This window comes from Glycine max, chromosome 9 (assembly GCF_000004515.6).
Source record: "Glycine max cultivar Williams 82 chromosome 9, Glycine_max_v4.0, whole genome shotgun sequence".
Classification (NCBI taxonomy): Eukaryota; Viridiplantae; Streptophyta; class Magnoliopsida; order Fabales; family Fabaceae; genus Glycine; species Glycine max.
This window is the reverse complement of record NC_038245.2, coordinates 43,638,588-43,660,880: the sequence shown is the minus strand read 5'-3', so window position 1 is coordinate 43,660,880 and position 22,293 is coordinate 43,638,588. Positions and strand designations below refer to the sequence as shown.

General features: G+C 31.6%; 1 protein-coding gene across 1 annotated transcript; it reads right to left on the bottom strand.

Moving 5' to 3' along the window:
* Window positions 1-4,761: 4,761 nt before the first annotated feature.
* LOC100785742 (probable E3 ubiquitin-protein ligase EDA40) lies at window positions 4,762-7,723 on the bottom strand. The gene is made up of 2 exons (XM_003534217.5): window positions 6,743-7,723; window positions 4,762-6,631 (listed from the first exon to the last, which is right to left on the bottom strand). Exons 1-2 carry the CDS (start codon window positions 7,109-7,111, stop codon window positions 4,952-4,954), a joined length of 2,049 nt encoding a protein of 682 aa, XP_003534265.1. The 5' UTR covers window positions 7,112-7,723; the 3' UTR covers window positions 4,762-4,951.
* Between the last annotated feature and the right edge of the window lie 14,570 nt (window positions 7,724-22,293).

Below are 22,293 nucleotides of genomic sequence, written 5' to 3'. Positions count from 1 at the left end.
TAACTCCCAGACAAACTACATAATTTGGCTACCGAATCTGGTCCTAATAGTTCAATTTTTTAGACAGGTCCTCCCTATGGTTAATAGCTTCTTCTTAGAATGAAACAAGTTGAGGGGGAAAATCGTTATATTATAATTGATTTTTCGCCCTTCTTACCATTCTAAAAAAAATGATCATACGTCAAGGTTGGCTGCTCGGCTTCAATTAATTACCGTAATCAAAATAATTTCTTCCTTGTTAACCAACAGAAGCTACAATTAAGACTTTTTAGTATTTACGAATTAATTTGTCACCATCAAAATTATTTATAGTTAAATATGTTTTTGATCCATTCAAAGGTTTTAATTGATTTTTATTTTTCTAAAATTTAAAATTACTAATTTTAGTTTTTATTGTAATTAGACGTTGGTTAACTACTATTTAATGGAAAGGAACATGATCATCCTAGGTGACACTTAATAATAATACATATCTAGGGTCATTCCAACGTATTTCTGTGAAAAAAAAATTGAGACCTAAAACAAATGTTTTATCTGTTCTAAAATGAATTCTGAGTATTAAAATTATTATTTTAATTTATGGAAGGATTAAAATTTAAGAAAAACTTTTACAAGATCAAACTTAAATTTCAATCATTTTATAGGAATTAAAACAATTACTTCAAATTTTAGAGGAATCAAAACTAGAGAAAAATATATGTTAGAGATCAAAATTAAAATTTACTCATTTTGCAAAATTTCAAAACATATTTAATCAAGTAATTTACAATAATAATTTAAATATAAATAGTTATAGGCATTATATAGTGTTACTTGGGATGAGCACTAGACTTTTCATTAGACACAAGCATTTAAATGATGTCACATGATGGTAGACCAAAATTATTAATTTTAAAATTTTAGAAGGATGAAAATCGAAGAAAAGCTTTTACATGCACCAAAAACATTTTTAACACTTTTAATATTTATATCTTTTTTCTCCATGGTTTTTTATTTAGTTATTGCAATAGCAACATGGCATTTTTTTTGTCCAACATCTTAGATGGTTTGAATAGAAGGATTCTCCTTGTTTTTTGAGCTGCTACGGAATGAAAAGGGTCCAAGGCCCATCCTACCGCATCTACAGAACTAAGGTAAACCCAAACACAAAGCTACACTCAAGTTAGCAATTGAGCTTTGACCTGGGCTGCAGTCTGAACAAATGGCCCATAGGTCAGATTGGCTCAGCCTTGCTTGGGTATGTGTGGTCTCCAGAATTTGGGCAACCAACAGGTTTTTTTTCTTTTTCTTGGAACTGGTAATTCATACCCAATTACCAAAGAATTTCACTGTGGATTTTAGCGAAACCAACTTTCTTCTATGTTCTAACTACCACAATTAGGACTTTTAGCTCTTGAATGAGACCCTAAGTATCTTTACAAGCGACCTTTTAGGTTGATTACAAAACTAATCTTCTGATTAGGACTTGATCACACATAAGCTTCTTGTCACTTTCAAAGGATATATTCGATGGGAATTAACCCAAATCTTTCCCCAGAAGCTCAATGGTCTTGTTGGCAAAAATAACTTGTTGATGTGTGAATAGTTAAATAATAATAAATAAAAAAGAAATTTGACCGAATCACAGTCGACATTGATATTCAGTTTATTTATCAGTTTTTATTGATTCTCTTTTGTAATTTCTAACAGCTTTTTCTTACACACCATCTCCTTGCCCTATTTTTAATGATAAATAAAATAGAGGAAAACAATGTAAAAGAGAAGTGTAAAGGTATTGGGAAAAAAAGTATGTGAAGGAAAGATTGTTTATTCTTTAGGTAAATAACTGTCTTGAAGATAGTGACGAGGTGAAGGCAAAGCTGAAAGGGAAAGACTGTCAAAACTTAGAAAGAAATCTACGTTAAAAAGTCATATATATATATATATATATATATATATATATAAACACCATCAAATATTCCCTCATCTTAATTATTTGCATGTAAAGTTAATTTCCTCTTGAAAATTTGACAAGCATTTCTGCATATCATAATAGATGGAAATTTAGGCCAATTCTCTTCTCCTTGTTTTGGATCTCAGAGGCTGAACAGGATTTGTCTTGCAAAAGTAAAACCATATGCAAGTTCTATTATTTGGCCACCAAGGAAGAACCTATCCCAACATTATTTGTATTCTTAGTTATTAGATGTTGAAGCTAAGAATGTGCCTTTATTGGGATTTACATTATAGAAATTAAAATTGAGAGGTGGCACAAATAAGTAAAGGGAAGCACTCATGAGCAGCACCACCTAAAAGGGTTCCAAAAGTGCGCGCAAATTAAGGAATTCCTCAGTATCCCCCAAAAGTGAAAGAAACGGCCCCTGGTCCAGTCCAGCCAAAAGACTCAAATTATGAGTTCATGGTCAATTTTCTCATTCCCTTTTCTCTATTTCACGCATATTTAGGCCTCTCTCTTCTCATCTTTTACAACTTTGTGACAAGTCATAACATAGTCCAACTTTGTTCCACACAAGAGTGGATTTCGAACGTCATTTCACAAATGGGAAAAAAATGTATTTAATTGATTCAAATGTAGTAGATTTCTTTTTAATATTTTAATTATGGATTGTTGCTGTATCATTAAAGGAATTTGACTATGATCAAGCTTAGTTTTATGTGAGATGCAAAATTGAATGATAGTGCAGACAAATTTTAGAGCGACAATAATTTATGGTTAAACCCAATAAGAATAAGTTTACTCTGTTTCATCACGAGAACTATTGATTCTTTTTTTTTTTTAAATGTTTCCATTAGCTACTAGAACCAGTAGTCTGTGAGCACTGGGAAACCAGAACTAATGACGGGAATGTTGAGCAGGGTCATGACAACAAGGTGAGGAAAAAGGCTATATTATAATAATATACTATACTATAGGATAAGATATTCGTTTAAGATAAGGATGTGGATGTATTGAGATGCAATATTATTTTTTTAACCTTTCTCAATGCGGAATAGCATTGATGATTAGGTTAAAACATGCACAAGTAAATGCTTAAGGGGGTAATAATCGTTTTCATATTTAAGAATCCGTGGGTCCAATTATTAAGTCCATGCAGCCACCTTATTCAAGTATGGTAAAGACGTGAAATTTTATTTTACAAGTAAAAAGTGCAAACTGAAAACGAAGAGTGATCAACTTATATAGGCGTGAGTTACACTTGTTCTTTTTTTTCTTTTTTAAAAAATAAAATAAAACTTACTTTTATTCCGCTGTGCTATCTTGGATCCCAAAAAATAAAAATCGTATATCAATTCACCAACATAAATTCGTTGCTGACAGAATAGCATTGATGATTTGACGCACCATCTTATGATTTGTTTGTTTCTATTCTTTTCTCCTATTCTTCAAAAAAGATAAAGTTCTCCCACGTGGCACTAGCCACAACAAGCCAAACTAGATAACCCGGAAAGCAAATTTCATTGTAAAGTTATAGTACATGTAAGCAAAGCAAACTATGAAATTATCCATCATTTGCATAAATCATTTTTTTTATAAATGTTTCTTCCAAGTTTCAACTAAATTAATTGATAAAATTGTCAAGCATATAACGAGAGTCGAGAGTGTATAACAGTACATATAAATTAAAATCCCCACATATACTTTCTTCTCTCACGACAGAAAATCTGATTGTAAATTTTCTCTAAACTCATGAAACAATGAATACTCCATTAAAAAAATAAAAGAAAAAGAGAGAAAGTACATGAATCTCATCCTATATAGATCATTTAAGAGATTAATCTCTTTTTGATAAATATGAAAGTACTTAAAGATGAGTTATTATATCTGAGGAAAGAAAAAAGAATTCATACATAAAAGTCAAGATTTAAATTCTTTAAGAGACACTCAAATTAATTCTAATTACTTCCTATAATATATTTCATTTTGCGAGGATTGGAAAAATATATAACACTAGATATCTTTCAATTTAGCAACCGGGGTGTGTGTTTAATCTCTCCCACACGTTATGATCCATAATTTTGAATTTCGGAAATGTTTGCTTGGCATGGCACCGTCATATATGATCCTACTTGCAAAACATAACTTTGCATTTTGGAAGTACTTGTTTGGCACCATGGAAGCAAAACCCCACCAGCTAGTGCGCTACATATGAAGATCACCATGTAAATATAGACAAGGTTTTCCATTCATCCCTAATATGTTTTGACAAATTATTTCAATTAGAACATAATTGAGAATGATTAATTAGGTGGATATGGTGACCGAAGGGGAAAAACAAGAGGGAGATGTTGTGATTTTAAATTCTTCCTACTAACAAAAATTAATTTTCTAAGAAACCCTTGGATGGGCACGTAGGAAACCCCCACCATGCTAAAATTCGTAAAAAGCAGGATCAAAGATTAAAGCCAAATAATGCCAAGTTAAGTAAAACTGAAGCACTTGCATGGGCACAATCCTTTGTCACGATATGTAAGCAGTCCAGTAGCAAGTAGCAAGTATCAGGCCCCAACCCTTCTGCTTCTTTAACCCTTACTAACAGCTCATGCAAGCAAACACTACTATTAATTTTTATCGCATTCTGTAGATTAGACCCACCAACTGCGTCTATTATTAATTGATCTTTGAGAACAAAATAATCTCCTATTTTTTAAAAAATTAAAATTATTCTCGATGTGATTATTTAGCATAAATGAAATTTGGAATTTTCGAAAATTATAAGAGGAAGAAGAAAGAGGACAAAAGAGAAGAAACAGCTAGCCACAATGCCCAATCAAGTCATACATGTATGTGGGTTCACTTTGCCATCACTATCGCTTCCTTTCCTTATTAACCCAGAAAGGTTCTAGTCGTCTAGTACTACTCCTTGTCTCATGCTCATTTCTAAAAAACAATTCTCTATTAATAATTCCTTTTCATCTATGCACAATAACATTTTTAAAATAAAAATTACAACTAAAATCTGGCATTCTCAAATCCATGCAAGTCACTAACTCTGTTCATAGACTTTCTCATGATAGCCACTTTAGCCAACCTCTCAGCAGCCCGCCAAGCCGAAGTCGGCGTAAGCGGCTCCACCTTCTCTTCAACACGACTGTTTCTCTGTGTTTGCCTCTGTCTGCGCCGTTGCAGCTCGGCTTGCTCGGCTTCGAGCCAGCGGAGAAACTCCTCTTCCGGCTTACTTGACTGCAAGAGAAGCGCGCGAGCCGAAGAGAGCAAGTGATGAGCTCCAGAGAGATCATTATGTTCAGCGAGCCGGGAAGATTCGGCCACGGCTCGCGCAGTGACGTGGAGGTTCCGTAAGCGTTCGATCTTGGCGCACGAGGATCGTACGGCGTGGGGACGCGGAACGAGCATTGCCTGCTCAACGGGAATCAAAGGCTCACGAGTGAGGGGGTTCCGATAGGAGGATCGTACGGTCAGGACGTGGTGGGACCCAGCGGAAGCCGCAGGCACTTTGAGTTCCACGAGGAATTCTCTCTCTTCCTCCGCGTAGAGATCACCGAGTCGGATCCAATCCGATGACCCGAGAGAAACGGGTCGACCCGATAATGAATACACGCCAGCAATCTCCACAGCGCGGGATCGCGACACCACCTCTAACTGAATCCTAACGTCCTGAGCCACCACGTTCAACAAACCTCCCACGAAATTCGCCAGCGCGTCGTCTGAGAGCGCGTGGGAACACTCTCCCAACCGCACCGCGTGCACTGGGACTTCGAGGTGGGCAAGCCGCGTGGTGGAAACAAGCGAGGGTTTGTGCATGTTGTTTCCAGCGCGTGAGTCGTTCAGATCGGAGAGGACTACAATGCTCGCCACGGCGTTCTTCTCGCGGCGATCCTCGAGAACTTTCGCGGCTTTTTTCACGGCGTCGTTCTTCACCGGAGTTCCTTCTCTTGTTTGATCAATCGCGGCGAGCGCGTCGACGATCCGCCGCGCTGACCGCTGGCCGCCACCGGTCATTCGCCGCAGCGGAAGCAGCCGCTTGGATCCGGCCGAGAATGCGACGATGGAAAGACGATCGGTTGGACGGAGCGACGAGATCACTTGCCGCATGGAGCTTTTCATGAGACGGAGCTTGCTGCCGGACATGGCGCCACCGACGTCGAGCACGGCGATGAGGTCAATTGGAGCACGACGCGACGTTTTCGTCACGTGCGGCGGCTTGAGCTTCAAAACGACGACGTAACTCTCGTAGTTTCGGTTGGCGGCGACAATGGCCGCCTCCGGCAGCAACGATAGCTGGAGGTTCCTCCTAATCACCGTCGTTGAATGTAAATTGGGAAGTGGATTGACATGAAAGCCCTTAAACTCCGTGTTAATGTTATCTTGTTCTTGTTCTTCGTCTTCGTTTTCTGACTCGGGAATAGGATTGAAGCGAGAGAGTGAAGTTGGAGACATGAGAGGCTCGTCGTCGTTGTAGACCTTGAAGCCTCTCTTGTCGCTCTTGTCGTTGTTGTTGTTGTTGATGGAGAGCACCGGAAGCTCCTTCCAGCTAGTGTTGCACACGGGGCACGTGACGATCGGGTGCTTCTTCACTATGCAAGGGAAGTGAAACGTGTGAGAGCATTCCGCTGTGAAAATTGCTGTTCCTTGCCCACTCCTCGCGCTCTGCATACAGATTCCACATCGACTCTGCACACTCAAAAGAACATATTGGTCAGTGATTAATAGCATAAGCATAACATAATTTGATGGGTTTAGGAAACTAGTTAAGAAGTAAGGAATCACGTTTTGGTTGCTTACTTTGGATAGTCGTAGAGTTGATTTGAGAAGTGAAAAACTCGATGGCGACTTGGGCGATGAGGGATTGGAGTTATGGAAAAACCTTGGAGTTTTTGTTTTGCATTGAAGTTTTGGGCTGTTTGGGACTGAGCAAGTGGTTCGACAACGGAGGCTAGGGGTTGATGAAAGTTGAGATTCACAACGGGGTGTTGATGGGTTGGAGAAAAATCTAAACTTGGAACTGATTTTGGGACTGTGATTGGTGGTGGTGCTATTGTTGTTGTTGCTGCTATTGTTTTCGCAATGCTGTTGTTGTTTCTCTGTCAACACTTTGGGTTCTCTGTCTTTGGGGATGGATGTGCAGAACGCTCTTCTCCACCCAGTAACCATTCTCGCACAAAATTGAATATCGCTTTAGGAGTTTAGGTGATGGTTTGTGGTTTTAGAGGACAAACGAAACGTTTTTGGGCATGAAAGTTGATTAGAAAGGGGAAAGGGAGAGGAGGAGAAGAGGAAATGGATTAGATTCAGAGACCCTTTTCATGTTCCTCTTTTCATTCTTTCTATTTCCAATCCCCACCATGTAGTATTTATCTATGTGCATGACCTATGTGTGAATTTCTAATTTTCTGTTTCGGGAGCCCAAAAAGAGCACCTCAATGGAAAAAGCCTTAGCTGTTGCTTCCAAATTGAACACCCCCCTCTCTCAAAAGGGTGTATATAATAATGTCATAAACACGTTAAATCCTAGAAAAACACAAGGTTTTGACTATAGTTGGGAATATTATTATCCGGGTAAAAAAAATAAAAAAATGGGGGGTGATGGTCTTGGGATTAACATGGGGTAAGTAAGTAACTGGCAAGTGGAGGTTGATAACTACAGTAACAAGTCAACGGCCTCCCTCCATGGAATTGTGCAAAGACTGTCTCATTCTCACGTTATGGTCACCACCGACCCATGCAACAGTGTGAGGTCGAGAACCGTCTCCATCTCTGCCTTTGCACTCACAGAGCTTCATTCATGGTTACTCTGATTCATCCCTTTCGCCTTAATCTTCGTCAGTTTTCCCTTTTCCCACAAAGCAAAAATCCCCCTTCAGGATATTCATTATCTAACTTTCATTTATTCAAAATTCAAATTTTATATTTGGTTGGTTGAAATGTGCATGAATTACTACTACTGACGAGTTTCAATGAGCTGTATGCATGTAAAGTACTGTGATTCGGCATTAAGTAGCTGAGCCAACTTTGATACCTACAATCACAATCTGGTTCGTCCGTAGTGGGCTCCATTTCGTTGGCTATTCATATTAATGGTGTGGGAAATTGTGATGTTCAGGACATAGACCAGTCCTTCTCCTGGGAAGGGTAAATCCGTCATTCCATCTCTGCATCTCATTAATTACCATAACAATAATTTATTAATTTGGGCTCTAGTCATTGAATTGAATAGAATAACGGCCATTGGTTGGGTGTATGATTTTTTGTCTTTTTTTTAATTCCTCATCGATCCCAAGAAAATGCTCAAGCTAAACACTGTAGTAATTGACCCAGCACCAACGTTATTAACACCTTTTTTTTTCATATTAAAGTAAACTTTTTGTTTTGGTCCATATATTAGCGATTTGAACTCTTCTTTTTACATCAACGTTAATGGGTTTGGTAACTTTGGTTATTCATCAGGATAATTATCAACTAGTCTCGTTAGAACCCCCTTATGGCACAAATTTGTCTTAGACACGTTATTGTCGACATTTGCCAATTGGGGCATATCTTAATGACACCTGACTGTACTCATGCTATCCCTCTCACCTCTTCGTTTAATGAGACTTTGGTATCCTTAGGGAGAGTAAAATGGAAAGGAAAGACATAGAAATGTAATTAAATATTTAAATTAAATTAATGTACAAAAATATGGGATTTACATTTTTTTTTTAAGTTTTCCACATAAATCCTTGCTACAGTGAACCAACCAAATATAGGGTTATAGATAGAGATCAAACTGTCCTCCAAAGAAGAAAATATTAGCTGCCAAAACAAAGGGTAATTGATTGTAAGTGAGATCAAGGTTGTGAAGCATTTATTTGAAACTCTCCATTGATGATGCAGTATTTGGCGGTAACTAAACAGAACTTGTGATTCGACCTAATATGAAATGGAACAAAATCGTTCACGTTTGATCTTCAAATGTAGATGCCCAAATTGGTTTTTAATAATACAGTATCATTTTTTAATCACTTATTTATATAAAAAATGTTATATTTAATATTATTAATGCAGTATTTTTATAGTAAATTTAATTAAAAAATATTTATAAAATTCTTGGTCCTTATTCTTATAATTGTAAATAATATAATTCAAAATGAGGAGAGATGAAATTAATTAAAAGAATAACTCTTCTTATCTTAATCATTTGTTTTCTTGAAATCTAATAATTAAGATTATTTAATCATTATAACCATTAGATTTTAAAAAATAAATAATGAAAATAAGGATTCTTTTAGAATTATTCATGACATTAATTAATTTTTTCTCATTCAAAATTAATATGAGAAGGTTCTTAACTGTCTAGAGTTAAAGTCGTTGATATTGCCAAAACTATCCGTAGTTTATTGTTTCTTCCGTCTCATAACAATTATCATTTTAAATTTTTTTTATTAATAATGATTTTATAGAATTAATCTTGTTAGTAATAATTTATATATATAATTTTTATTGTTTATTATTAATATTACAAGAGATAAAAATATAAATAAAAAATTACTTTTAAGTTGAGCATTATAAATAAGTACGAAGACAATAACTATAGCATTAAAAAAAACTAAATAGTTATTACTTTGAGATTTATTTATTTTTATACGTTAATTATTATAAAACATAAAGTAATTTTCATGTAATTGCAGGGTAGCCTTAGGAATCAAGTACGTCAATACTCTTACCATTATTATTATTATTATTAATGATTTTTTTTCCAATACTTGTTAACCTTTTTAATCAATACACTTACCATAAAGGATAATCAAACTCATAATTCCTATAAGAAAGTTCATAATTACAAGCAGGTAAAAACTGTCAATAATTGCAAGAAAATCATCGGTAGTGTACAATTTTTAGTGACGTATTTATGTTCACGTACCCGTAAAAAGTAAGCACGTTTTTTTTCAGTGGCTAACTTGATCAATGGCTTAATTATCAGTAATTACCGATACCCACTAACAGTCAATATTTATCCACGACTGGATAGTCGATAAATGCATGATAAAATCTCCATGACTTTTATGGAGTAATTATTAATTTTAATTTTTTATTTAAATAATATAGATAAAATTATAAAAAAATAAAAATATAGATAAAAAATATCATATAAAAAAACTAAAGACCTAAGTCTTCAAGATAATCTTAATCAAAGTGATCACGATTGTGGCCTTTATGAGCGATGGCGATAATGGTTGTTGTTCACTTGTTCTTTCAACAATTACTGCAATGACAGTAGTACTATCTCAGCAAAAATTCTTGCTCCATTTCGTATGTGAGTTGTATCTGCACTCCAAATTGAACAATCTCTAAAGATTGGTCTAATTAAAGACTTAGAGTTGGAGGAAGTTATCATTTAGGACATGTAGTAATTGTTATAAATTGTTTCACTTTAATCAATAGTTTTAACCGTGAGTTATAATTTTTAAGTATATAACTATATTAAATGTTTTAAGAAAAAAATTTATTTTTCATAATGATTTATTCAAGTCAGGCGGAATTTTTTTTTTATATAGAAAATGCATGTATTCAAACAAAAAACTGAAACTCTTGAAATAAGGTGAAGACTTCATATATATATATATATATATATGGGATTGCTAACATATTCTCATTTTTTTTCAGTTGAAGTATGTTAGTATTATACGCTAAAATATTTGAAAAAAAATAACCCAAACACTTCCTCTGTTATAATAAATCTAATTTAGGGGCATTATAATTCTGACCCAAAATTTGCAGTTGCAGACGGTTCATTCATCTTATTTTAAAGTCATCATGCTTCAGTTTAGAGAAACCATTAACCATGCTTGTCTAATTCATTGATGGGCTCATCATTTTTCCCCACTATGTTCCACACACAGTTCTTTATTAAACGCAGATGCAAACCCAAATTATGAGAAAAACACAAACATCATATATATGTGTGTGCGCTTTCATCTTTCCATTGATCACATCGATCTGCTCACATCTTCAAGCACCTAAAGAGATCTCTATCACATATATGTTTGCTTGAGACCGAAACAATCTCACCTTAAAATGTTCCTATATATTTTTAACTAAATTAACAAGATAACATAGATTAAATTAATTATATATGATTTATGGTTAATCTAAAAAATTGTTTGGCAAGAGGATTTATCTATAAACTCTTCAAACCTTTTCATCTCATGTGAGAAGTTAAGCACGTTTCATTGATGAAAGCTTTTTTTCAGTTATTTCTTGTAAGATAAAATTATTGTATGTTTGTATCCACGTTTACACAGGTTTTACGCGCGTCTATTGGAAGTAGGATATTTTTGTTTTTGCATAAAACATCGATTATGACAAGATTTTCTGATTATATGTGTGTATTTGATGGGTTCCCAAACGCCCACTTAGTTTGATAAAAGTAAAAATTGATCATTTATAAACTAAATAAGGTTCAAAAGAGCTTGATATACATAAGAAGTGCATGTTTGACAACATTTATGGAACCCATCCAATATGGAAAAACTTACCCCCTTTCTTTATGCCTAATTGATCCTCTGTGCATGCTGTGACACCTTATTAAAAATAAGTGTCCCACAATAACAACAGAGACTTTTCTACGTGAATCTAGCCAGCTATTCAATTAGGGCGTTGTCCCTTACAAATTGTGGTTAGCATATTGGATAGGTGTCGTGAACCCTTGTGGTTGAAGATTTTTCAAATGATTGGTTCATTCTCCTCAGACCGTGTCACATAATACTAAATTAAAAAGCAGTCATTACAATTTACATGCAGTATATAACAATAAAGCTAAGAAATTAAAAAAAGTAAATAATGAATTTAAATATATCAAGTTTACAATAAAGGTGCTAAATCATTTTTAAGTACTTCCATAGAGGTTTCACTCCGAGATGAATATTATTCCTGAAACTGGGAGCAAATAATTGCAATCATGGACTAGGATGGCTTAGTTGTGAGACAAAAAACCAAAAAAAAGTTAATAAAACCAAATTAATTAATTAATTAAAATAATTTAAAAATAAGCTAATAGTTCTTACCCTCAGCTAGCGCAAGAACAATGATAAGATGATCATCTTCAGTCATTTGATTTTTTGGGGAATATTCAACTCAACACTAGACACTTGAACATAGTCATAAGCTCATAGGGTGTGGGTGTTCCAACTTTGAAATATTTTGGAGTCCTTGACATACATGACATTAGTAAACATAAAGACCCTTTGCATCAAGCATAAAGAACACTTGAATACAGATCAAAATAACTTAGAGGCTTTTAAGTAACCTTAAAAGGCTCCTCAACTCAACAAGAATTTGAGTATGAGATTTGTTCTTGGTCAAACTCTATTAAGTTGAATCAAATAATGCAGACTCAGTACAAAACTAACAAAAGAAAAGTAAAAAAGTGTCATTAAAAAAACACATGATTATTGAAAAAATAAATTTTTTTAAAGATTATATTGTTTTTATTAGTGGGAATTTAAATTTACCACATAAACAGTAAGAATCTTTTATTTAACCAATAATTTAAGTACAAAATAGCAAAACAAATATCTTAATGTAGATGGAGTAGTACAGACTGTACAGTGCTCAAACAAATAAAATATACCAATTCATTTATGAAATAAGATGATTGTGATTTTGTATATATAAAACAAAATTCATACGAAAGAGGTGATAAAAAATCAAAATGGTGTACGATAAAAGTAGTTTCTACAAAAATAAAAAATAACTAAGCCGTGAAATGTTGACATTTCACCAATACGGTAATGATGAAGTCTGAAAGGTTGAGCCGTTCAGGTGCTTAACACATTTTAAGGAAATGCAGACTTGCTTATGCTCATAAAAAAGACAGGTCTAAGGGTGCAGGTTTCCCTGTAAAGTTCGCATCATCATCATAAAGTTTTTTTTTTAAAAAAATTTAAAAATAACAAATAATAATAATTTAAATCCTTTCTCCTTCGCCATCTCTCATTTCTACCTTCTACAGCTCTGCAACATGATGTCTAATCTAAATGGTGTAGGTATAGCTAATTAGTTATAGGTATATATGAGTTGGCTCACCACCTCTCCTTTCTCTGTTTTGCCTCTGTAAGCTATTACATTGTTATTTGTATCTTTCCAATAGTTAAATGTTAATACAACGATTTGATTGATAATTGATTTATCATGTCTAGTGTGATAGTGTCGATAGTGGGATTGAATTATTCATAACTAACAAAGTTCAAGTCCTTTTTTTATATTTTATAAATAGGAAATCTAAAATTAACGTATTAGCAATTAAGCATACGTTTAACTATTTCTTGCCATATTATATGAAATCAAACAAAATATGAATGCCTTGCTGTTACTTGTGGTACGTAGGCCAATAAGACCTTCCAAGCTGTAGAAGCTGTTTCCTTTTTTTCTTTTTTCTGTGGCCTGAATTTGCCCTAGTTTATGAAAAAACTTGATCTTATTATTTAAATCCTCTAAATGGAGGGACAAATGGAATCATATGAAGTGGAATTTTCTTAAAATAGAAAAAAAAATGTTAAATCAACCGATGAATTATTTTGCTGAACCAAACCTATTGAGTTATCCATTCGACTGCGTGTTGATTTGTGGGTCTGTCTGGATGAACAGAAGGCATGAATCGGATTGGTGAAAAAGGATATTTTGAAAGAAGCTTATTTATAAAATGATTTTGAGATATTATATTTACTTTTTCATTTAACTTAAAAAGAAAATCAATTTAAAGAATATTTTGATTTAATTTATTAAAATTTATGAATTCATTTTTTAAATGTTTTCCTTTATTACTCACACGGATATGAAACCTCTCAATAGCAGGTTATGTTGACCTAATTTTTTTGTTTGAAAGGTATTTTACAGTAAAAAAAATTAAGTGAATATTAATCGGTGCTCTTTATTTTTGTTCTCTTCTTAAGCACCTTTTAAAGAAAAAAAATGATTTGGTAAAAAAATTTAATTTTCTAAAATAAATAATTTAAAAACAAGTTAAAGCCTCACAATAAATAAACATAATTTAAAATAAACTAAAATATGTGAGAACTATTTAACGGGAAAGTGAGTGAAGTATTCAAAATGCAAAACATGTGAAAATAAGTTTTAAAAATAGTATTTTAGGCCAAGTTGGGATTTAAAGTGGCACTAGGTGAATAAGTTTTGTGTAAACTGTAAAAAAGTTTTCCTTACTAAATTATAAGCTATTTTTCAAATTTTATTATATGAAAATAATTTACTAAGTGTTTGGTATGACTTTTCCTTTTAAGGAGATCGAAGCTAAGTTTAGCTCAAAATGTAAATAATAAAATTAATGCAATTTCTCATATTTCTATTTATTTGTTTCCTTTTATTACTTTCTTTTACAATCTTTATTTATTGTTTTTACAAACTACAAATTGCTCAGAAGTACTTTGGAGTAGACTAGAAACCTGATCAGGGATAAAATCTCTTTCTCGAGTAAGAGTTACTTGAGCAAGAATTAACTGTTTGGTGTTAGCTGTCATTAGGGTCGATCAATTTTCACACCAACAACTTAAAAAAAAAAAAAGAAGTCAAACACCCTCTAAGAATTCTATATGAAAATTATATAACAACAACAATAATAGTAAATTTAATAAATATAGGAATTGTAGTGTGTCCTCTAAAATGAATCAATTCAACAAAACAATCACTAAAAAAATGAAGCAAATGCGTTAGCCAGTTAATTTATCGATTAAAATTAAACATGTTTAATTTTTAGTTAGTATTTAATAAATGTGATAAAATAAAATGTAACAAAATATATTTTATTTTATGTTTCAAATATTTAAGAATATAACAGATAAGACAAGCAATTGAAAAAAAAATTATCCAAAAAAAGTAAGACAAAACATAATAAAATAAAATTAAAATGTCTCGTTTATTTTGTCTGCTTGGCTGACGTTTTGGGCAAAGTATTATAATCACAATAACCAGGCGTTCACAAATATATTTTTGTAAAAAAAACAAAACTCGTAATAAATGCAACGAGTGAGAGTGAGTAATTTGATTCAAAATAAGTGAAAAATATAAATGTATTTTAATCAAAATTTTCAGGCTACATCCGTGTAAGACCATTAATTTAGTTTTGTTTCGTTTTGTTTTTTGGTACAAAGTTTTATTTTATTTTAAAGTCATTAATTTTTTATAAATTTCAAGTTATGTTATTATTTTTTGGCTGTAGATATCCCTAAAATAATTTAATTTGATCTCTTACAAGGAATATTATATTTAGAGTGTGTTTGAAATCCTATTTTCACACCGCATTCATTACAAATATCACGTCTACAAGACGGAACGAGGCAGAAACTCCTACTACTACTACTACTTATTATTATTATTATTATTATTATTATTATTATTATTATTATTATGTGGAGGAAGAATGACAATCCACACTGCAAATTTTGATCTAAATATGCATTTATAACTTGTTTAATAAGTGCTTCAACAAATAACAAATTGCATTTACTTCTTATATTAAAAAAGGGCATTTTATACATTAATATATTGCACTTAGTAAATAGTTTTGTTTGCATATACTTATCTTAAACATCAATAATTTTATATGAGAAATAATATTTAAAAATATCATGATAATAAATGGAGTATTTATAAGTTATAAACTCAATACCTGTTGTATATAACGTAAATAATTACACTGATTTGTACCAAAGAGAAAACAAAAACTAAATTTCATTTCCAAAAATAAATAATCCATGTTTATATGTTTTCTTTTCAATTAAATAAACATATATCAATATTACCTATATATATATATAAGATCAGATTACTTAATTCGTCAATATTAAAAAAATTATCATTTAATTAATAACAATAAATTTATTTTAAATTAAAAAAAATTAAAATTATCTTTGTAATTAATATTTTTTTCTCTTCTAGTTATTTGTAAATATATTTTTTTATTTTCTTTAACTAGACAGATTTTTAGTACAAAAGTAATTAATTGAGTCTTATAAAATAAAATAAATATTATTTTAAATTTAGTTGTTTTAAATAAGAATGGAAGAAGTAATTTTTATGTTTATTTTTTCTTTTGTTTCATTTCATGCCAACGCAGAAAAAACAACTGAACCGAGAGAATGCATTGACATTATTGGACGCTGAGAATGTGTTTTACTTTCGCAAGTATCGAAGAATAAGCAGTGCAGCAGTTGCATTTGACGCCATTAATGGAGTGAGTACGTAGCACCACTGATAAATGCACACATCAAGCCTAAAGGATGGTGTCAGTTTGTCAACTCTCTCGTCGTTTTGCGAACTCACCTGTCAATATTACGTCTGTACACTAGTCACATTACTCTTGCAGTCAATTTTACTTCTTAATAAATTACACAAAATATATTTTTATATTTGTATTTACAATTGTCGAAAGTTAAAATTTATAATCTCATATGTAGTACTAGTATTATAGATGAAATATCTAAACTTTGAAAGATCTAAACTTATCAAGCTTAAACTCTAAAGATTGTCATGATTTAATAAATACTACATTGACTATTTGTGACATCAAAATTATTAAGATACATCATAATTAGGCTATGTTTATTCTTCAATGTTAATGTAACAAAAGTTATTATTTTTGTTGGTTTGAAATATGATTAATCATAGTGTTAGATAATATCAATTGATTCTCACTTAAGTGATTGACTTAGAGAATGAACTATGGTTCTTGATTAGGCTTTTTGTCAAAGAGTTTTTCAATGATTGTGACTTTGAAGTTTAAATTATTCCTATATGAATGTGCGGTAAAAAAATTATAAATAACTAAATATGAAGTGTTTAAAAGTAAAAGAAAGTGATTAAGGACAATAAAAATAGTGAGAAAACCATAAAAATTGAGCAAAAGAAGATAATTTTGAATGATTAACATTATAGACCTTAAATACTTCTTGTTTTCACTTGTTTATAAAGGTAAAAACGATTACATATTATCATTTGCTCATAACCACTGTCCCTAAATTTTAAGAGATCATGGTTTACATCATTCTAACTATCTAACCATTTTGATCATTGCCTCTCCATATTTCCTTAAGCTCTTGCGGTCTCAAAATAATGTGTTTTTTATACAAATGTCTTATAATTTTATCCCTTATTATCGTTGTCAACTAAAAATAGTCTTCACATTATATGTTATTTTATCAATTGTTTGTTGTTGATTGCTAACCTTTGATTGACTAACTATTTTGGTGCCAACAATCCCTAAAAATTGGATGGATTAAAAAATGATGATGCTATTATTTATATCAATTGGAGATGCACTTTCCTCTTTGGTTTTTTGACATTATAATACAATTGATTAATCATTTAGTGAGAAAAATTAGGTTATGCAACCTTATTTATTACACCGGATGTATCTAATTAATTAAGTGATGCATGAAAATTCTAAAGTGGAGTGTAAAGAATCTATAGTAATTTGAAATATATATTGTTGGAAAATACATTGACGAACAAGTTGTCAAGTTTTGTATTGACAACATGTTAAAAATATAAGTTATTGGACTTCTAAAATTTCATTCTGTATGAAAAATCATAGATAAAGGTACAAACATGTAGTAATAAAGACCATGCATAGATGGGAAGAGAATATTTTTACTAGATCAAAGACTAATCATGTTCACGGTGTGTTTGATTGTCGTTAGTCTAATTTTTTTTACATATAATAAAAATTAAACATAAATTCTCTCATTAAATAAATTATATTCTCAACATACTCAGACTTTCATCATTGTATCAAATCCTGAGAATTTGAGAGAGTAATTTAAAAACATATATACACATTTTGAATAATAATAAAATTCAATCATAAATACATATCAAGGCAAACATACACTTAAAAGAACTATAAATTATCATTGAATGAGCGAAACTGAACTTTCTTTGTCCCAATTTAAAAAGAAATTCTTAATAAATTTAATGTGTGTTCTTACGAAGGCATGAAAACTCCTTATTAACTATTTTGACTTTTGAGGGTTTTGCTAACTAAAGCTAAGGATACAGCTTAATAAATCAATGATAAAAAAGATTTTACTAATATTCACGTTGAAAATGTATCAGAAATCACAATGGGACATTGATAACAATTTTTAATAAAGGCTTTACACTTTTATCCGATTAAAATATAGTTGTGTAGATAGCACCGACATCAAAGTACTTGTCTTAAGCTCATTAATATATATATATATATATCACAATAAAATAATTATGCTATATTTTAAAATTCTAATAATTAATCGATGAAAAAAATATCTGAAAGTAAAATTAGAATGCATAGGAGTATGGATTACAACAAATACACACACATGAATATACACACATTAAAAAAATTTGATTATAAAACATTAGTAAATAATTTTAAGAACTTAAAAATCTAAAATTAATATAAAATTGATGATTAATATTATTTTAAATTTCTTTAAAATTACCTTAGGCCTCCAAATGCTTAGACATGACCTTGCATTAATTAGAGCACTACTAATATTTACCTTTTCTTTTATCTGCCCCCTAAGAAAATAACACAAATTAAAAAAATATAATTAATATCTTTATTTATGTTATTTTTTAACTTCCTAATATGAAATTTATAAAAAATTCCTAATATCGCCTCCTTTATTATTTTTCTATTATTTATTATACATAGTATTTAATAACTAGAAAGAAATAAGAATACGAGAAGTAACTAATACTCTCTTAAACAAACAAATAAATAGAAATCACTTTTTATTCTGAAAATGTAGACAAATAAAATGAATAAAGAGGTTAACAATTTGACTCCTAATTTTCACTAGAAGACCCCATGAGCCTACTTTGTTAACAACCAAAACAGCATATTATAATGTAGATGCATTGACCTTTCTCCTTGATGGCCGACTCTCACACATTGTTCATTCTACATTACCTACCTTCAATTTTTAAACGTTTTCGGTATTCAAAATTTGAAACTATTGCCACTCAGCATTAAATCCTAAGGTTTTCGACGTGATCCCTAAACCTACCCCATCATTTATGATGAGTGTGCAAAAATATTTAACAATTAGTAAACATTAAAAAAAAGTATTTCTAACTAAGATGTTTTATTTTTGCTGAATTTTTCAAACTAAGATGTATTTGTACTAAAATATTAATAATAGGATGGATCGTTTTTATTTGAATTTTTTAATAGACGAGACTTCTAGTTCACAATTGATCAACTTAAAAATATAATCAATGTATAGTTTAATCGATTCAAATCTAATCTGAATTTTAAATTGTTTTGGAATCATAGATCAGGACTTTTAGTTAATGCTATATAATAAGCCGAGAAAATAAATAAACAAAAAATATTCCAAATTAATACTATATAAAAAAACGAGAAAAATATATAGACCAAAAATATCCAAATTCCAATGAACCTGATAATAACACATGCTAGCGATTTGGATGGCCCCCTCAATCATAATGGTAATGTGGCAGTGAGAGCACAGAGGTGGCTACACCATTTTTCAACATTTAATCCTTCATTTACCCTTAGACACAACACGAGTATAGCATTTTTTTAAATCTTAAAAGAATTAAAGAATCCTCCATCCCCGATAATTTTGGACAGCCCCATATGGATACGATTGACCCACATGAGAAGAGTGAGCTTGGAATTTTATTTATTTTTTGGTTGAGAAGATCAAGATTTTCTTTTAAATTTCAAGTTGAACGCAACTCATGGCATTGGAAATTTGCAAGATTTGAATAAACTCCTGTGCTATCTAATTAAGTAGCATTCGGAGAGGATCAAGCATATTGCCACCCCTTGAGGACTTTTTATTGCTTAATTTTAAGAGACAATTGGGAACAACGAAATCTACATGGTTTTATTTACTCCCACAAAATCTTTGCTTGTTCAACATACATGTATATATTAAAGTTGATTAATTTAATTACAGTCTCATTTTGTTACAACTTGTTGAAAGAAAGCATTTTGGCACCATTAGTGAATGAATCTCATCATCCACGACATGGTTGCCGTGTGAGATCCTTTCATAAACGACAGAGTCACCAATGATAGGACTGAACAAATTGCTTGAGCTGACATGTCTATGCACCAAGGACACATAAACTAATTGATCACAGTAAGTTAGTAACATAAATATATTATATGATAAATCATCTTCTTCCCCTGAGGCACTGACCCTTTGTTTTGTTTCCATTAGAACGCACATGATTAGCGGTTAGTGCTGTTAAATTGAAATTCCCATAAATTTCCATTTAATTATCATTGTACTAATATTAAATCATTAAAATTCACATGCATGTACAAGGCGGATAGAAGGAGCAGGAGAATTAATTAAACAAATCTAATGAGGACCATTAATCATTTAATATTGTCCGGAATGAGAGGTTTCTCCTTAGGACGGCGAATGGTGATTGTGTGACCACCATAATTGGGGCACATGTACATGCTAGGATCCCCACCAACCAATTATAATCAATCTCACATTTCTTATATTGTAACATTCTAAATATTAGTATCATATACCAATAACATAAATACATATAAGTCTAGTACTTGGTTCATTTGTTGGATAAAGGAGCAAAATAAGATAACCTATATGTACAATATTTCTTCTCAATAATTAAAACATGTACATGATTTTGGTTCCTCCTTTTACCCTTTTCACCATTCTTCACAATGGGATGAGCAATTAAGAATTGAATCATTTTATCTAGCAGAAAGTCCAGATAAGGTCATGCCAAGTTGCTCTCAAGCATTTATATGTGTGACAGTATTTCTGTGCCAAACCTTTTAAATGACACTATGTACAATTCCTGCCCTATATACCATAATGATGCAAACAAGGAACTGTTTTCTTTTCTCCATCAAAGTTGAAACTACGCCATAGTCGATTCAATCCCAACCAATTATGCCACATCAAAACGATGCATGTGTAGAATGTTTGTATGGGGGCTTTAATTTCTGATAATGATCACAATGTATCACAAGTGACACATGCCCCCTATAGAGGTGGTAGCTGCAGAAACACGTGGAGTCATTATTGAAGAACACGGAAGGTAGTAGAGAAAGAGAGATTTGCTACCTTAGCTTAATTTACGGTTGGTGTATATATCAAGTTGTAATGGCCAATGTGGCTGCCTAAGGTACGCAAATGAAATATCATACGTTTTTTTTATGTATGTATAATTGTATATCTATGTACGACATATTTTGATCTGGCTATAGAGAAAAAAAAAAACCCTGAGGGGTCCAATATGTTTTTAATTATTATGATTTCCAATTCAACTCTCATAAAAATAACTTGTAAGGAAACATCACAAATTTTCAGCTCCTTCTATTGATCAGGTTTGATTTTTTCTTCTTCAATTGACAAGGAAATGAGGCTAGGATTTTAGAGCTTGATTGAAAAAGATTGATGAAGCAACCTAACAAGTTTTCTAATTGTCCTTTTGCACTGTTGTTCTTCGGTTCAGCAACAATGCAACATTATCGTGTTGTCATTTGAAACATGGACAAAAAATGGGCATGTTATTGGGGACTATAATTAAAAGTGACTTGAAAGGCAGATACAAGCATTTCAAAATTATGGGCCACTGTTCCTGAAAATGAGAAGGTAAAAGTCATGGTTAATAGATAAGCTGTCTGATCATGCTATGGCTCTAATGTTAGACAAATTATATGTAGAATTTAATTAGTATTTCAATCATAAATTAACATTTATGTTACCACCTTAGATTAATCATGTGAGATTGTTGCAGCTCAATTTAGATTAATCATTTGAGATTGTTGCAGGTCAATTTAATAAGTGGTCTCAAATTTAAAACTTGAGTATGCAAAAGGATTTTTTCCGGTGGAGGATAGACATTGATGTTAAGTTTTTTTTTATAATAATTATTTTAATAGATATATTTAAAATATTTTAATAATTAATAGTATAAAAAATTATACGACAGTGCATGAAACTTGAAGTCAATTATACATTAAAAAGTGAAAAGAGGTATACAGCAAATGGAGAGAACACGGAAGATTTGAAAAGAGTGACAAGACATTTTTTATAGATTATTGCCTTATTATTCACATATAAGTTTATTTGATCCAAACAGAGATATTTGATAAATGAAAATATTTTTTCACTATTTAAAGTAATATTTGTGTTAATAAATTACATATTCTTGTCATCTTCATCATCAATATTGTCTCACTTGCATATTTCCACAAACACAATTTTTTTATTATTTTCATCCTCATTGTGACATTAATTTTTTGTAGGGGGCAGTAAAAGAAGTTATAAGAGCTTACATAG

What these genes read in the sequence shown, in the direction of transcription:
- LOC100785742 (XM_003534217.5), bottom strand. Translation starts at nt 7,111, where the DNA reads ATGGTTACTGGGTGGAGAAGAGCGTTCTGCACATCCATCCCCAAAGAC. An exon ending in CAACTCTACGACTATCCAAA is followed by an intron (nt 6,632 to 6,742) that starts GTAAGCAACCAA and finishes TTGAGTGTGCAG; the next exon opens with AGTCGATGTGGAATCTGTAT.